The sequence below is a fragment of the Homarus americanus genome, unplaced genomic scaffold, assembly GCF_018991925.1.
Source record: "Homarus americanus isolate GMGI-L3 unplaced genomic scaffold, GMGI_Hamer_2.0 scaffold28, whole genome shotgun sequence".
Lineage (NCBI taxonomy): Eukaryota > Metazoa > Arthropoda > Malacostraca > Decapoda > Nephropidae > Homarus > Homarus americanus.
The window spans coordinates 6,287,629-6,307,567 of NW_024742238.1; the positions used below are offsets into that span (position 1 = coordinate 6,287,629).

The 19,939-nt window shown below is 34.4% G+C and overlaps 1 protein-coding gene across 1 annotated transcript in view; it reads right to left on the reverse strand.

Annotated features, from left to right (window-relative positions):
* Positions 1-1,816: 1,816 nt before the first annotated feature.
* Positions 1,817-19,939, reverse strand: part of LOC121876628 (phosphatidylinositol 5-phosphate 4-kinase type-2 alpha-like) — a 31,400-nt gene continuing 13,277 nt past the window's right edge. Inside the window, exons 4-9 of the mRNA XM_042381906.1 lie at positions 19,235-19,373; positions 17,682-17,812; positions 16,439-16,607; positions 15,390-15,503; positions 14,037-14,169; positions 1,817-12,715 (exon numbers count right to left, since the gene is read on the reverse strand). Coding sequence (XP_042237840.1) covers positions 12,528-12,715; positions 14,037-14,169; positions 15,390-15,503; positions 16,439-16,607; positions 17,682-17,812; positions 19,235-19,373 — 874 coding nt within the window. The 3' untranslated portion in view covers positions 1,817-12,527. The remainder of the gene's footprint in view (positions 12,716-14,036; positions 14,170-15,389; positions 15,504-16,438; positions 16,608-17,681; positions 17,813-19,234; positions 19,374-19,939) is intronic.

Genomic DNA, 19,939 nt, shown 5'->3' on the forward strand with positions numbered 1-19,939 from the left:
GGATTGGGTTGGGATGGAAGGAGGGGGGATTAAACAAAGATTCACTCAAGAATCCAGTCACAAATGGGAGTCTCATGGGTAGCTTCTGAATGCTACCCCACCGCCACCATATTCATCATCCCCATCAGTCAAATTAATCTAACATTTACTGGATGGACTTACTAGTCAAATCATTACCTCCAAATCAAATACTGTACTATATACAGTCCAGTAAAGATACCAGTTTCCTCCTGCATGCAGTCACCCGTGTTTCATCCATTATTAATGGACAAGAGGCATACTCTGACTCTGGGCACTTCTCCGAGGCCTCCACAAAGATGCTCGGCAAATACAAGACATGGAAATTTTAAATTAGACCCACGAGATATATATTACAATAGTGGCAGAGTTGCAGGATATGTCCAGAACAGGGTGACCCTTTCTCCTGCAACTGTTGTGGAATATATCCACCAGACAGTCGCATATACTGCATAGGGGGGAAATGTGGTCATGGCCCCCTTTTTGCTACTGCCCTCAACTCATTCAACCCAACGCAATTAAGTAGCAAGGACCTTAGAACTTAGAAATTCAGGCACATAGTCAGGGAGGAAAGTCTCCAACAGAACAAAGATTTCTACCAGAGTAATATTTCTGCACTGTGCAGATTGCACAATATCATTCATATTTTCACACAAAACTCAGTCTGCTAGAGGTAAATTATACTGAAGCTTCCCCTCACCAGATCTGCGTACAGCAATATAGAGAATGATATATGTGCTGGTCCTGTCAAGGGGTGTCCAAGAGGTATTATATGTCTTGCATATTTTCCTCTGGTTGAGTGATGGGAATGACTGTGTACCTTAGCATTTTTAAATAAGCATATATCTAGGAAACAGTTGCTTGTGGTCAGAGCAGACCAACATTAATGAGTGTGGCTGGGGAGGGAGTGTTATTTCAATAAGGCTGCTTTCTGAAATTCTGACTGATATCAGCTTGAGTGATTGAACCATGTCAATAGAATGAAGTACTAATTTGGGACATAAAATATGTCCTACTATTCATTGCAGATGGTCTTAAAAAGTCCCTGAAATTTGTAAAATTTCAAAAAAAATTTGGTGGGGAAGGAGCTTACAGAACCTTCACTATGCTAGCACCCTGCTTACACCACTGGATGGAAATAAAATAATGTCCCTATCTTCAAGTCTTGGAGCCCCCCTTTCCAGAAACTTATATACACCACTGCCATTAGGGGTTAAAATTATGTTAATAAATACTGTACAATATCTTACAAACAAGGACAAAATATTAGAACGTTTTTCCAGAATCGGGGAGGGACCAAGTGTGCCCCCCCCCCCCCAACACTTTGACTGCAATACTGTACTCTCAAGAGCTAAGCATTGCAAGAAGTTTGCCTCCTCAATGAAATTCATTACTGCATGGTTACCTGTGTTTTCTTAGAAATTTTATGACAAATTATTATTTTCCAAAGTCCCTTTAACAGGTGATACTGCTATAGCTCATTAAAAATTTATACTGTAGCTATTTTCAGTGGATTCATCATCTCGTATAACTTCCCATAATGTATTTTACATTATTTAAAACTTATGCTACACAGTATGTACTGTATTGTACTTCTGTATCCCCAATCGACTTCAACCTACGTATTTCACATCAATCTCACTAAAAAAAATTACAGCTACTCTAAACCATATACTGTCAAAAGTACATACCAATAAAGTATACAGTACTTTTTCAATATGATTACAGAATTTAGATACCTTTAATACATCATCAATTTATTTCTTAAGACAAGGATATTACAAAATAAAACAACAGGTAACATGCAGCCTTCAATCCTGTACTTAAGCGCCACTGATGGAACTTGAAAAAAAAAAAGAGAGTATGTACAAAAAATAAACATATACATCATCACAGCTCTTTGTAAAGTAAACAGAAGAATGTCAGAAGAAATATCATGATAAAAGAGACAGAACCAAATGGGTACATGTGAAGCTTGCAAGTACATTCAATAAGCCGAGTACAATAATAATGTCTTATCAAATGAAACAGGTCTCTTGAAATCATGATGCAGTATGTACTGTAGTCACATTTTAGATTACTCCATTCTAAACAGCAAAGAGTTATATACAAATCTATTACTATACCTCATAACTGCTAACCAGGTCATACTGACAGTTGTACTTCTTGCCTTCCTGTGAGCACCTCGGGAGTAAATCTATGAGGCCCATATTAACCTCAGTGGAATTTATCAAACTGAAAGACACCACAAACTGCTGGCTTTACAGAAATTCATTTGTTTCTTTCATATATAATAGAAAAAGGTCATGAGAACTATTAGTAGAACAAAAATAAATAGTAATTTCTTTGTGTAAATCTAAATGCAGTAGCTAATAAAAGTTCAGTTTTTACTTTAAACACATTCTGCGAAGGCATTAAGTGCCATGCACAGAGAATCTCTAAATAAATTTTCCTCTCACCACTTGTTTCTGTCATGTGCTTTACTCCCAAGGTCTACCCTTACTGCACTTCATTGGAGGTATTCATATCAATCTTGTATTTACTCTGAAACTCCTACAGGAGTAAATCCAATGGTGAAATTTGTTACAAAATCCTGTAGACTTCTTTTTTTTATCCAGCTAATTACTTCATTATTTCTATCGTACATGCATAAACCCTGAACAAAGTACTGTATGTGAACAAGTAACATCCATAAAAAATATATAAATTACTGGACTAAGGATAAATCAAGCACAAAAGGGGGAGTTAATACATAGGTGTAATGGTACAGAACCTCCAATTAAGGATACCGTGAGTTGTTATTTAGTCATCTTACAATTTGTCAAAGTAAAAATATTGGTCAAGCAAATAACCTAATTCAATATCAACAACTGATCCACATAGAACATTGCCTTACACTGCTTCCCAAAGTGTTGGAGAAAGTTCACAATTATAGAATGCATACCGGTAAGCTATCTTTTATGTCCTACATAAAGCAGGGGGCTGATGCAAAAGCTTGATTATTTTCTCCATTAGTATGTATTCATGCACCTACTACAGCATGCATGCACCTTTTTGTTAACAAAGCAGAGATTTAGAATGTTTTATCTGCAACAGTTGATAGTAAAGCATCATGGTATTGCTTAATGAAATGCTATCTTCTGAACGTTGCTCTCAAAATAAACGATAATGGACAATATTTTATCCATCTCTTCGTAAAATACTAGTACACAAATTTTATTTTATTTTCGTTTAATTCCTTTGGTAGTTTGTTTAATTTCAAAGTAAACACAGTTTGTCAAAAGATTGTTTGAAACAAGACCCAGCTACTGCAAAATCAAATAATTGAAAGAATAAGTTGTCTAGCATGCTCCTAATGTTTCTACTATTAATGATTGAAAAATATAAAACCAAGCAACAACACTAATGAAAATGTCCTGAAGTGCATTTTCTTTTTTTCTCATATACAGAGAAGCAATACTTTTGCATAAGATAAAACTATCCTGTAATTCTCCATGACAAGAGTGATTTAAGTAAAAGACAGGGAAACCTATTGCATGTACAGCAGTCACACACCTGACATGTTTCCTAAGGCAACTTGCGAGTGGGGTAAACTGGTCAAACTTTGGACGGGGAAGGGAAGAGAGATCTCAAGACCTTTGTAGTGGGAAGACTGTAACCCCACTGCCTAAACATTATTTATTTAACATCTGGGATTATCAAATACTGTATGTGAATCCAATAATAATTTCATCGTAACATTATAAAGTACTGTAACTAATAATCATGAATAAGTAATGCATTCGGATATACAGTACTGAATAATTAGGTATCTTGTCTCTAGAAAACTGAAAAACTAGATACTGCTTCAACTCAGTATAGCCTGAACTACAGTCTCCATACCCAAAAGCTTTGACGTTACCTGCCGGGCTACAGAGTATACCTTAGACACAAAGTTCTTATAGAAACTTAGAAATTAAGCATTGAACAAACTTATGATGCTATGGACCTGGCTCCTTCAGTCACTGTAATGTTATGATAACAAGAAAGTCACAGTCCTCACCTGGCTTGATATTCCTGGGCCTGACATGGCACCAAAGCTTCATCAGACCTGCTCCCAGATTAGCCAAATTTTCAAAATTGTGAAAATATGATTAACATTATTCAGGCTGAATTAATGTTTACTGTTATTAACACACACAAGAAAATTTAATGCTTGTGAATAAATATTTATATGAACCAGACACACACAACTGAAAATACTGAAAGTTTAATAACAGCACACCCTCACATCCTGAAATAGTGACTGCTGTAATTATTGATCTTTTCATCTCAGTCCTGTTGCTGCTAAAGCAAACAGTGCTTCTACTACTGTTCATGGACAATTTTTATCTAAATATGACTTAAGATACTGTAGGTTAAAATATATTTGATAGCTGAAATGGAACCATGCTTGAGATTCACATCCAACTGTCCATATATGATTTTTGACGATGTTTAAATAGGTTGCCCCTGATGAAATAATTTCCAACTCATCATGGAATAATTCTCAATAACATTCTCCATTTGCCAAGAGTTATTAAGACTACATTCAGTAAACTAATGCAAAATTAATAATATAGTTAAATAAGTTATTTGGACTTTCGGCAAGAATTGTGGTTTGAAACTAGCACTGACGCTGGTTTTTATGTAATACTATACTTTAACAGGAAAAAAATACATTAGAAGTGATCTTTCATAACAAGGTTTACAGGAAAAAACAAAACAAAAAACAAATTAAGTATCAAAACACAAAAAAAATTACAGTTCTTATAATTAATGAGCTAAAAAACTGACAAAAGTCTTGAGCTTTGATCTTTTGTATGAAGTCTGACAACAATGGCCTCCTTCCTGTTCCTGCTACTCTTGTCATCATCTAGAAGAGCCATGTGAAGAAAAAGTAGCAGTAATGTATTTATATGACAAGCCACAACATAAATACAAAAAAATTAACACAAGCTGGCATCACTACATACTGTACACGAAGTGGTAACTGAATATACACACACGACCATCAGTAAGAGACATGTGAATTGCCTAAACAGCTACTTATCCATAATCCACAGATTTACACTTAAAACAGTGAGGATGGAGGCAAATGTATAGACTGTATATGACTAACGGAGAAACCAGTCAGATGCAGTTGCCATTGTCATCAAGATAAGAATATAAAATTACAAAATGGGAGGTGGACAGTGGTGAGCATACTGCTACAAAGAGGTCGTAAGAGAGGCAGGTAACTAGGGACAGTAGGATCATGGAATCAGGATGCTTGAGGAGGCAACCTAATGTACATCTGACTGGGCTAATAGGCATATGCTGGTGGCAGGCCAACGGTAAATGCTTAAACCGGATCTTACGTGCCATAACACAAGTATGAAATGCTGTATCACATATCATGTAATTTGTCATTAAAAATCTGAACAACTTCAAATTTTACAATATGTATTCAAATACTTGTGAACCTCTTACCTATATTTCAACTTTAAAGAGCATATGCATATCATCAACATGGAAGTCAATTAGCAATGCATGCATAATGATGCTAGAAGCCATGCATTGCCACAAGTTTTGTTAAAAGTTTCCCATACTTAATGTGTGCACACAAAAAATTTGTTCATGGATGAAAAAAAAATAACACCTACACATTTTCCCTCACTTGAGCAAGACAGTAAGTAAGTGCTGGAACACAAGTAGAAGCTCAACATGGAGAATATAAACCACAAAAATGTTTTACCTCTGATCATCCATATCTGAAGTCCCATTTAAACCATAAAAATGCATCTGTATGACAATCATGTCTTTTATATTTTCTCTTGGTATTTTTAATGATCTTTTATCTATACCAGATGCAAAATATACATGGACACTGTGAAATGAGATGGATTATATTAACTCAAGGGTGTAAAAAACTACATAGCCTATATCATGTAGTGTTAAGCCAACTCACTGCTTGCTGTGACACAAAGTTCCAGTCTACTCTCCCTACTTTTAAACATAATCAACCAGCAAGGCAGCCTCACACCTAAGTATATGTGTTTGCAGCATATTATACTACAAACCCTATAAACTACAGTTTCAATAGTACAGTAATAATAATAATACAGATAATGATTAGATCAAATTAAAAAATAATGTACCTAGCACAAATAGATTTAATTGTTATCAAATCTCAAGGCATGTACTTATTAGTTTTTATCGTTTATGACTTTTACTAAGTTTTTTAACTTCAGAGAAACTTGACAACTAAGTTCAGTTTATTATGATTTTCTTCTTGTTGTTAACTGCATCATACTATTAATTGCATAATAATAATAATAATAATAATAATAATAATAATAATAATAATAATAATAATAAAAATTCTGGTTTGCACATCTCCCCTGACTTTATTGATAAAATGTATAATCAATGGAGTGATACACTTATCAAATCATATTTAAGATTCGTTTCTTTATTCATTTGTTATGGATACAGTATCAAATACTGTAAAACGAGTGAAGTTACATGAAGTTGCACTTAAGTCATCTATAAGTTCTAAACTAAAGAAGAATGTTCATTAAGGCCTCCTCTTACTGTCTGAGGGCCATACATGAATGTTCATTCTGTGCTTCACAATATCTCATAAGAAAAAGGATTGACTGTTAAAAATAAACCCGGCAGTTGACGCACCTACGACAAAAAATTATCTTGACATATAAACTTAAAAAAATACACAGGTTGGACCAAAGATGTTAAGTTACCATCAAATAAAGTACAACCTTATTATCCTACACCTCTATACAGTATATAGTATATAATGTGAGGCACTGATAAAATACCTGGACTATTAAATGTGCCAGAGACATGTTAGCTTCTCAGAAGAGGTGAGAATGTGCAGTAATGTACAGTTCAAACAAGGTACTAAAATTATATCAAGAACACTATCATCCTGGACATCAACACTAAATATAACTATACTGATTCTTTAAGCCTGTAAGAGCTAGCCAAGAGCTTTCATTGTGAACTTGCCATCTAATTTGCAATTAAGAAAAAATGGATTAGTGAATATTATTTTTCTATTTCTCCATCTTTCTTTCTAAGGTATCAGCTGATATACTGCAGCTATCATATGCAAGTGATCTCTAATTGCAGTATATTAAAGTACTGTACTGTATTTTTCATAAAATATCTCCCAAACAGCTTCTACATTATCCAGGACAACAGTTTTTGTAGAGGTGATTCATTAACATTATTTATTCACACTGTGTATCCATAAGTGCTTGTAAATACTACAAAATGTACTGAAATTTCAGTAATAGTATTCTCATTTTATGTCCCAGATAATCCTGAACAACACAGCTTTTGGTTAACAATAGTTTGAAATGCAAAGGTGTGTACAGGTGTATAATATTTCTGCATCTATAGTTAACATATGTACGGGGTTATATATTGAATCCCTTTATGGAGTAGTATTCTCCCTGGGCATCCCGTAGAGCATATAATGTTGCTAATATTGCATTGCATCTATGGTATACTGTACTGGGTTTAACTGTAAACACATAAAGCAAACCCTGCATCCAAGCCTTTCTCTCTCCCATGTGCTGATTTTAGCTTTACTAACAATCACTTGTTATTATAAGGCAGATTTTCTACCTTGAATGCACATAATACAAGTTTAAACTCACAGAAAAAAAATGTCCCATGATTTGTGAATTCAATACAAATTTAACTGATAACTTTAGTTGAAAATCTTTATCTCATATGTCCCAAAAGACCCTAATAAACAGGGTACAGTAACACCAATAAATGTTATCTTCTACATCAAGACATCAAGGAACATTTAAATACAGTATCTATAATGACGATGAACTCAAATTTTCAAACCGAAAATATGAAAACAAATATTGTAGCAGAGGTACTGTTGTTATAGCAAGATCCAAAAAGCAGGTGGAATATAACTGTACTTAAGACCACAATGTAAATCTTATAAAAGTACAGTACAGTATCATCATCCTAGCACACTAATTTTTGCATTCATTAGATCCAGTTAAAATCTTGATGTGCTGCAGAAAACTAGTTCAACACTAATTCCTTCATTCACACATACTGTACATAAGAAACAAAAATAGGTGCTTGAGAGCAAGAAGGAATGGACCAGGCTGGAGGTTTTTTGCTGTGGACACTCAACTTATGAGATATTGTAGTTCCCAGAGGAACAAGGCATCAGATATACATATAGTATATGTGTGTAATTAAGTAGGTACAAGAATGATGGTGCCACATGAAAAAATTCTGAAAAAGGTCTTCCAGTATGTTCTTTTCTCTGTCCTTATAAAGTTATGAAGGGTGAGCATTTTTTTCCTGCACCTTTATTTATAATACAGCATATGAAAGCCTTATAAGACTTATAGCCACTATAAGACATCGATATTACTCTTTTCAGACCAATTCTTTAATGACGATTAGATTGAGGCTGAAACAAACATTTGATGGTAACACTATTAAAGCTATCTGAACTTCCTCTCAATACTAATGATATAATTCACAAGGTTTACAGCTTAGCCCTCTTAAAATATATTCTTTTGGAGAAATATAACATAGTAAGTGATAGAGGTATCTGCAACCCACACAAGTTATGAACGTCACCTATGATGAGATCAGTTCTGGATTCATTTTAAGTAATTTTTCAATTCACAAGAACCCTATTCTTTCTTGAGGTTCTCTTCAGTGGTGCACATATATGCTCATTTGGTTGATTAAACATGACCCTAGACTATAAAAACTATTCATTACACAGTCTCCAGCAGAGTTGATAGATCAGAACCTACTCCAGGCATTCCTATTCTGCCATAATACTGCACAGTTCTCTATATCCTTTCTCATCCACATCTTCCCTCACCCTAATATTTTAACTCAATACCATAGAAAGTACAACCCAGAGAAGTCTATCATATACTGTATAGATAACTTACTTGTACCTGAAAAAACTCAATAATAATAATAAAAAAATAATAATTTAATTCTTATGATTAAACAATATAGGCCAATTCAACCCAAGAGAAAGTTTTCACTATTTTCAAAATAAAGATCCATTTTTTTTATATTCTGAATGAAGTATAAACTTTATCTCAATAATATACATTTCTGCGATGTACAATACTTCAGTAACAAAACTGTAAATTAATAAATCGCTTCAAAATCATGTTTTTAAAGATTTTGATACGAGTCTTGGTTTATCACTTACAAAACCTTAATCCCCAATATCACATTCTTCTTCACATCTCCACATACCTTATAATTTTTAGTACTTGCTAAAGAGATATTACCTGCATCTCTCTGTCTCCACACCTTGTGCATGGTGGCTAATAATACATATTTAAGAAGAGAAATAATTGTCCACACACTTCTTACACACTTTTTAACATTCTGAGGGAAAATGTCAAAAGTTTTTGACAGGTTCTTACTGAATAACTTCAACCATGACCTAAATCAACACTATTCAATTTATACACCTATTATCTATTACAAAATGAGTAAACTATGTACTCCTCTATTGCACAATAATTAAATAACATACTGTCTTAATGCATTAATAAACAACATTGAGTCCTAAAGTATGATAAAAAATGTTGAGTGCCCTATATACAGTTATTTATGGAGGTGATAACTGACAGCTTCACACACACCACCTAATTCAATCAAATTCAACACAGTTGCAAGGAGACCAAGCCATGAATTAACTAAAATTGGTCTCGTAATTGGCTCTTCATGAGTCACAGTCCGCCCCCCTTCTCTTCTCAAGTCTTTACCACCAAGTTACTCATACCAGTGAGATTCAAATCCAGACAACCTGACAGTGCATATTCATCACAGAAACCAGCCACATATGACCACACTGCTTTGAGACATCTTATCCTTAAAATGCAAGAAATATTCAATAAAATTTGCAGTTACTCCTTAAGTACACTTGATTAGCTTCAACTATGCTATATCAGTCTACAGCTGAGTTACAAACTACAGGGGCAGTTTGGTTGTGTCCTCAACAAAGATATTTTGTCATGAATTACACAACAAACTTGGGGTAAAGGAGTCAACCTTATATTCAAATGAATTAAAGAATTTTTTTTATAGTAAAGCTGGTGTACTATTTGGCTTATGAAATAAATTTGGTTTGTTTAGAAACAAAATGAACTGCCTAAACCTATCACTAACTCCTGAAAAGCTGAGAGACTAAGTATATACTCAACAGCCAATCATAATACAGAACTAACTGATCCTTTTTCTTAGGTAATGATGGCCAACTACCCCTTCTAATCAAACAAAATGTGCATTAAGGTAAAGCTACTTCTCCATATGCATACAGCAGAAGAAAAAAATTAGTTGCTGCAAACATCCTACAATTTGTATGATAAATTTGTTGTAATAAATAGAAGCAAGACTGAAAGCTAAATCGCCTTAATATAATAAATTTAAATTAAAAACCTTGCTAAGATATTCTACAGACAGTAAACACACTCAAGGAAAAAGGCAGCTCTAAACACCAATACAAAATCCTTGTTTTATCCACTATGTTGAAAGAAAAAAATCCTTGTTTTCCTAAGAACATGATACAAATTTATTTATATATATATCTTTACATAATAACTACAAGCCTCTAGAATATTCTTATATTCCTTAAGGCTATTGTCTACCTCTGGGTGGCTGTGTAGAATATTCTCCCTATGGACTGGTATCAGTACATCCTCTGGATACTATCAATTTCCTCAATTCAAGAGCTTTCTCACTTCACTGATTCTGTTGATAACACTATTCACTCAATGCATGATACCTCACGTTTGACTCCATTCATTCCTCTAATTTATATTAATACAAGCAAATACTTCATTATCTACTAATCACATACATATAAACATTACTCAACAACATTCAGTAATCAACACTGTGACTTCAAATGAATTCCGACAGACTTTTCTGAGTCCAGCCAAAACAGTCTCAACAATGACCACTACAAAGAGGTTCTTTCTTTCTGAAGCTATGCCCAACTTCTAGCCTTATACAGCCCATGACAAGGCAGCTTGATATATTTAAAAAAAAATCTGGTGTTCCGCAAAGTTCATGCATGCTTACAATCATACCAAGCTTATTGGTTACATAGAGTTTACTTGCCTGTGATTGAAAATTTATAGAGAAAGACAGTTTTCATTTTAAGGAGGGCAGAGACATCAAACTGACATGTCTACAATTTGTTAAAGCTCCTCACAGGGCAATGCATCACTACAATATTGTTGTATGGACTAGTATGACAATTCCACGGACTGTATTGGCAAGCCTTTTTATTATCTACCTATGTCTGACAGATAGATAGCACTTTTATATCTAAAAATAACATATACAAATTTCTAAGACTACATTTTCAGATACACTTCCTCACTTTACTCCTCTAAGACATTTATCCTTTGAGCTCTCAAGGCTGGTTCAAGTGTAAAGTTTATATATCCCTTTTATGATCAACAAATCCCATCAAATGAGAGATTTTGGCCATAAAATGGGCAAAACTGAGCAGATAGGCACAATCAATGTGAAAAAAAAGCAATGGCAATTGTATCTATAGTTACATGTCTTAAGGATACAAAACTGCAATTATTTCCTTACCATTTAACAAGAAAATAAGAGAAAACCTAATGTGAGTATTCTTTAAAATCACTAAAAGTCAGTCCTTTTGTAAATCAGTACACTCCCTCCTACTCGGGAAAAAAATGAATCAAAACAGAGTAAAGACATATTAAATGTAAGCACTCAAATACTGGTAGCACGGACATCATTTACTTTGATAAGACTGATCAAGCAGTTTTAAATAGGTAACCATGACTGTTGAAGCATCCTCAAAGAGTGATATGACTAGCCAAACATACTCTGAGCTTGATATGATTGGCCAAAAATCTCAGAAGTATGACTGGTGGAATCTATTTATAAGGTTGATATAACTGGCCTAGCACAATTCAGTAAGTGCTTGGACTTGATGACTTATGCAATAATTAATAGCTTTGTTTTAATACAGCTATTATGAAAGAGGAAAATTTTGCACAACATAGGCAACATTCATTAATTACATGTACTGTTGCTCTCACATGTTGGATCTTCTAATAATGAAACTTCTATTTGTTCTTATCCTCTTTCAATTGGCATTTCAACTATACGTACTAAGACAATTCTGTACAACATAAATTTTATTAAGTTAATCTTGTATGAGAAAAGGAACGATGATCTACGCATATGCATCCAGAGTTAACCTATCTTGTATACGATAATAAAATACTGTATAAACTACCAAGAAAAAAATAATAAATAAATAATAATCGTACATGAAAAAAATCACACAAAATATAAATCCAGTACTATCTGTATTTGAGGGGTTCAAATCTGGAGCATACACTACAAGTTTCAGCAAAGAAAATCTACACATTTGAGGATAAAGGTGTTGACACCCATAACTTTACACTTGTTTACACCTACACAATGGCCTGGTTCATGAAGTCCAAAAACCGACGTCCATACTGATCAGGTTCCACTGTGGATATGCCATCAGCATTTGATCCATACTTGACAGTCTTTGCAGCCTTAGCTGCCTGTTTTTTGACACCATAATGAGTTAGTACATCAATAAGAGCCATAAAGTATATTTCTCGTTGAGGTGCACCTGAAAAAAAAGAAAATGTCATTAAATTTAGCAACTGATACTAAAATTACCTAATACAAATACTACTGCTTTATTAACACAATTAAATTCTTAAACACGTACTTCCCTTTTAATAACATTTCCTAAACCTCACCTTCTAGTATACAGTACTTATGATTTCACTCACCAATATTAATGTTCTGATATGTATGTCCACACCATCTTTATACAAAAAACTTTACTTTGTCAACAATTTCAAACTCCAACAATTATCCTACAAGCTTAAACTGTCTTCTCTCCTCCCACCACCACCTGAACCTTTCATCAGTCTACAATGTCTCTCTTACATTTGCTTGCTCAAAAGCATTTGCTTGTTCACCAAAACGACAGTAAGGTACCTAGGATTGCAGTGGTGAGCAGCAGGAGGACATCATACTCTGGGAGACACCCATCCTATTACCCAACTATGACAGCACTATACATCCAAAGATCCTAAATAAACCTGTTTCTTATAAATCACCACCAAATGGTCTGACTACCTGTCAAAGGAAATTGCATGAAAGCAGTCCACAGTTGAAATTCTGTATGTTGTTACAGTACAGGGATGATCGTGCGAGGTTGTCAAAACACTGAGCTGTAGAAATTTGAATACCTGTTAAGTACAAGAAACCAGGTGAAAAGAAGGATGTGCAAGGTTGATTACTGGTAAGAATAAAAGGTAAAAAAAATTCTGGTTAGGTAGTGATTCTGGGTCAGGTGGTGTAGGGATCTTTATTTGAATGCTGAAAAGTGAGTAGAGTAAGGGTGATAAGGGTAAATGTGATCAAGCAAGAATCTGATAACTGTTGTATCTGCATATGCCACAGAGGTTGGTCTAAAGAAGAGGACAAGATAAGCTGCTGCATGCAGTGAAAGGGAAATTGTAGTATTGCATGAATATCTAAAAGGCCATATTGGTAAACATTTATCAGGTTTGAAAGGTGTTTACGGTGGAAAAGGCTTTGGAACAAGGAATATTGAAGGCAAAAGGTGTAGATCAAGTATATTTCAAGTTGCATAAAAAAACCCAGATTGACTACAAACTTGCAAAGAAATCAGATAAAAGCTTGTTTGAGATGTAAAGGTGAAACCAGGGGAAGAATGTGCCTTGTAACACAGATTCATCCCTAATGATTTATGCTGTTCACTCTAATTACCACTAAGAGCACTATTACCAAAACTGATCCCTGAAACTCTCATGAAACTACATCCTAAAATATTAGAACCTACACTAGATTCCAGTGATCATTTAAGGGGCTGTACCTCATCTTAAGTATCCTATAAAGAAAAGAAAATTACTAACTTTCGTTACTCTCAATGGCATAAATTTCAACATCAGGATCAATGGCACCATTACTGGTTGCTCGCTCTCGAGCAGCTGTGTTTGGTGAGTCAGGTGGAGTTGGTACACCACTACACTCATCATCTTCTTCCTCCTGAAATTAAAAACATAAAAATAAAAAATAAAAATAAAAACATAGAAATCAAAAACATAAAACAATTAAGAAATTTAGGAATAAATAACAAAAACATATACAAACAATTAATGCACTACATTTGTCAAACATTTACTATAACTAGCATATTGCATTCAGTCATCACCATCATTCATCACTATTTCATTGCCATTTTCCACATTTTTGTGGGTTAGCCATGATTACCTGGTGGCATGCAGTCCCCGGTTACCATTACTCAAATTTGAAGCAAGATACACTTCCTATCACCATCACTTTTACAAAGTGAGAACTGGAAATTATGTGTAGGACTTCCATGTGACCTCTTGGTAAAAAAGGCAGGAATGCAACTCCCCAAGGTGATCAAAGATCATTTGCTCATACTGTACTTATTTTTAGTAACCTCCAAAGTTCTTGCAAACTTTGCAATTTTTATCCAAAAACCATAAGCAATCCAATGACAAGTAACATATCACTATTAGATGTATTGTCTGAAAATTTAACTTTGGTATCTTTAACCTTTTCCCCTTGGCCCAGTGGATAAAGCTCACACCTCCTGTCCTGTAAGTTGCTAGTTCAAGCTTCCGAGCCTATAACAGGGAGTTATATATCGTAATTCTCAATTGTTGATGACTAGTGCATTCACTAATCTCGGTGTTCAAATACATTAATGCAATATAATTATGGAAATGGCCCCCTCCTCCCTCATGTTTGAGGATGGCCGGCCCTTGGGTCAACTAGGCGTGAATTTGTTTTAGGTGTAGAAGCTGTTGCCAACACAGCTGCCACACACTTAGTTAACCATTATCCAAGAACAAGATCTGCAATTTAATTAACATCAAGGTCCCTAATTCCTGCTAGGTAGATACTGTACGGAGAAAAAAAAAAAAAAAAAAAAAAAAAAAAAAAAAAAAAAAAAAAAAGTTACACCCTGCCCAGGTCTCAAATATGGGTCCACTTGCTTGTAAGGCAAGTACTGTATGTTGAACACTACACTACAGGCAGCCACCCAGTAATGCATTATAACAGCAACCAGGCTTAAATCATTCAACAGGTAAGTATGATTTTATTGGTTTTTCCTACCTTTATTTCTTATTAGTCCATAAAAATTTCTATGTCTTTCTCATTTTTATAGTTTATATTCTGCCCTCTACCTATGAAGGTAATTTCTTGTTATTTTTTCATGTCAATGTGACACCTACCTCTACTGCATCTTCTTCAGACTCATTCTGTGTAACTCCATCCATCTCTGCCCGAGCTATGTCATGGATTCCCAAAAGAAGTGAGTAGTCCATCAAGTGAAGCCTCATCAGGAACTGCAGATATGCATCAAAGGTTAAGTTTATTAATTTTTTATCAAAGTATATAGTAGCTACATCAAATGCTAATGCACATCTACAATTAATAAAATCTACCAAGTGCTTGATCTTTAATACTGTACATGGTTTAAGCAACACATTTCATATAAAAAACACAATTCAGTAATTTAACAAATTACAACTTCATCAGAAGAACGTACATAAGTTATGGGCTACACATACTGTACAGTATTACAGAATCTATCACTGAAGAAACAAAAGGTACCACAATATACAGTAAAGCACACTTGCACTACTCTGGAGAAATGAATAATGGAAATGCTTGTTCCTTTTCACTACAATACAGTTTCAATGTAAAATGCCCTTACAATTCTAAACAATCTGTCCTCTTCACAATTTAAGGTACTGAAGGTTGTACAGTACCACCTAATAATGCAAACCTATATGTCACTATTGTACTTGTATTAAACTTGCTTGATAAAACTTGCCCTTTTCATTATAATTATTCATAAAATCTGCTGTCAGCTACAGCAAAAAGACAATGTAACTATACAGTATACTGTACAGTATGTGATAAGAGTATTTGATGGTCTTGGAGACAACATAAAATACTGCACAACTTAGGCGATAGTAAACTGCTTTCTCTCAAATACAGTGAAGTACCATTTATGAGTTAAGTGTACTGTACACAAGATAACTTTAGACACGTGGTTACAAGGAGAGAACAGTACTGTAATAACATTTAAAGATATTGATTTCTCTTCCAACCAAATTTGGGCAAGGGCATTTCCAGCTCACTATCATCCAACTAACTTGACTTAAAGAATGGTAAACTTTGGCTCACTGGAAGCTTTACACCACTTGCATGCAAATTTACTGAAAAGTGTCAACACAATTTTTAAAATATAATTATAAATTAATTGTCCTTATACCTCCACATCAGCTGTAAGAGTCTCCATGAGCTGTTGTTTTGCTTCCTCACCAATGTATATTTTTGTACCGTCCTTCATGAAGTCATTATCCTTTAGAGTTGGGAGGTCCTTCTCCAGCTCTTTGACTGATGCTTCCCGGTCAACTGTTGAACCTTTAAGATCATATTTCCTGAAAGAAAAAGAAAAAACAGCAATACTGTATAAATTATTACAAATATATTTCCCCCAACAAATTATATTTCCTATTGACAAAACTACAGTACAGGTATTCGTGATTACACTACAAAATCATTCCAACAACCATACTTTTATCTCTAGCTACATATTCCATCAACTAATCAACTATATCCCTCTCCCCAACTATGGTAGACAGGATAAGATACTGAAGCAAAATCTGATGGCTGAAGTAACACAATGGCTTTCTTTCTGTTTTAAAGAACCTAACATAAGTTGGGGAAGCACATCATGATCCAAGCACTCAATAATATATCTGGTGATAGTTCATTCAAGAGCAATAAAGACCAGAAACCTGAAAAAAGGTAATTAAGATAAATTATGAGATATCAAGCAATAAAATTATAAGAAGAGATTTTAAACAATTAAAGAAAACTGAACAGTTAAATGTGAGAAGTTGCATGTAAAAAAGAAATTAGATGCACACCATGATAAAAATATATCAAGATATTGTATTAAAGAAATTCAGAAACATATGAAGCATAATAGGTTGCCATTGAAGCAATGGGAGACAAAAGGATAAGTCAAGCATAAACTGCTGAAAGGCCGATTCCCAATCAATGTCATTTAGCAGCAAAAACTGAAATTGCCAATGACATTTCCAGGACTTTTTTCTTGGGGCTATATCACAGAGATCTGAAGCAGTTTGTGGGAGTGCATGAGTGATGGTAATCAGCTTAGATGCACAGAGGCTTATATCAACACAACTGTGGCTTTCCATTCTCCTCTCACACATGGTCCAGACATCCAAGCACAGCAGATTTGAAGAGATCAAAAGTTCCCACTCAAATCAATGCACAAGAAAAAAAATGAAGGTTGTGGCATAAATGAGATAAATGCAAATATAGGCAACTTGTTTTCAGTTGCATTTCTGAAATTTAAGTGGCCAAAGGGAAAGAGGTGTACAGTAAAGTGTGTTAAAGATGAGTGACAAAAACCTTTCCTTTAAATTAGAAACTGCATATACAGTAATATACAAACTAAAAACTAAAGACCTCCTCTGGCTCACTTGTGTATATGAAGGAACGTGGAAAAGACATTTCTCATGACAACACAGTAAGTCTCTATGCTGTCTACGGTGAGGCGATACATGGCCAGATACTGTGGTAACAATGTCTTGCCATGTCGATTCACAACATACTGAAAAATCAAAATTGAAATAATTATGGCATTCAATCATTCCATTTTTGTCCTATAGGCCTTCTCCCTCTCTAAACCAGGATGATTTATGCATTATCTTGTAAAATGACCCAGATATATTTCTCACACATCTCCAGCTGTCTTTCTACTTCAACTGTAATCTTCCTCTCTCACTTTCCTCCAAATGGTCATATCTACTCAGTAACCTTATCTATTCTAACAGTCTGTGCTGACTAACCTCACAAACTCAAGCTACTCTAACTATCAATGTGACTTGCCCCTCTGCTAGCAATCATTGCCATAGTGTGAACCAGTGAATCTGATGACATAAGGCAATGTTTTTATTCCCCCCTTAATCAATATCCTTACACAGGTTCTTTGTGATTATAGGAGTATGACACAGGCACTTCCTAAATATAGATAGTTTTGATTATGTCAAGGTTTAAGTGTGTCCTGGCAGGGAGGTGGCAAATATTTGGGTTTCATATGTTTGTTGCATCTACTGCACCACAAAACATGACTTATGCAACAGTAGAGAATAACTTTGTCTCAACATCAAAATAATTTAATCAATTAGCAGATTGAAACTAAGCATTTTCTCACATATTCTTATTAGTACATACAAACAGTCTAGCACATTTTGTCATAAAGACTTGCCAGAACTGTGAGTAAGTGGTACAGTACTCCAGCCACCCAGCTGTGTCAGCCTTTCTCTACAGTACTGTACCATCCAGGTCAGTCAAGATGACTATATAACACTTTTAATATAGATATTGCACAATTTTTTATTTTAGTTAGCAGTTACCGTAGTTTGAATATCTTATTATATAGTATTGTGTGTTCTATTTTGGGTTCATTTAACAAATATTACACGTGTCTTCCCCATTTTTCGAACTCCAGAATCTTCCACAGTATTTTCCATTAAAGTAAGTATTTCTTCCATATCTGTAAACTCGTTCCATACATTTTGGATTGTTCATGTAAATTTCCTCAACCCAAGCTTCCATAACCCAAAGGATACTTGTAATCAAATCTTCAACCAAATATCTAAACACACTCATCTTTTCATAAGAACAAGAGTCCTCACCCTTTGTATTTAATACTTTTACCAAGTATATCATCAACAGTACAGTACAGCCAAAGGACATATAAAAGATCTAGTGGAGGGACAGGCCTGCAAAATAATTTAATACTTCTCAATTTTCAAAGAATCTACAACAGCATCATATAATGCCTGCAATCAACTCCTTTATCTCTTGCTGAGTTCAAATATCTCCAATTTACATTCCCAACCTCTTCTTCCAGAAAATTATGTCTCTATTTGTCTCTCTTTAAACATCATTTGTAATCTGACTGTTATCACCCATAATAACTACTCCGTAAAAGTATTCAAAGCACATTTCCACCATAACTCTCACTCACCGGATGGTATTCTTTGAGCAGGGCGTGCATTTGTTCAACCTCATCACTGATTAGAGTCTTCACAATGTACATCTTGTCGTAGGAATTGTAGAAACGTGCACCACTTCTACCCGGGGAGTCTATTGCCACAGGTTGTGACCTTGGGAGGAATAGCACACATATTCATTGGTGGAAAAAATACCCGTAGTCTAGCTAATGTAAAAATATATAAATAAATAAATAAAATGAAAAATGTTTTAGCAAACAAGAAGATACAATTTTTAGAAAAAGAAAAAATTGAGCCAAGTAATATATTTGTAGTTAAAATACTGAAACAGCACCATTAATTATATTCAAATTATATTACAGTCCAAATTTAAGTACTTTACCTGAAAATTGCAATATCATCAAATACAATATAAGACAGTAAAGTACTGTATTAAAGTATATGTAGTACAGTACAATATATTACAACATTCACTCAGCTATGTTAATATAATTAATGTAGCCAAACCTCAGAAAGGCCTTCCACCTGAAAACTTTCAGGTTTAGGGAATTAATACGTACAACCTTAATGAAAAAATATAAATGAAGGTCTTGGAAAATAACTGAATGATTCCTCTGAAGATAAACAACAGAGGGTTAATCCTGAAACCTCATCATGACCGAGCCTAGACCAGGCAGTATGCACATTTACTGCACTGTACTTAAATCCATGGGTTAAAA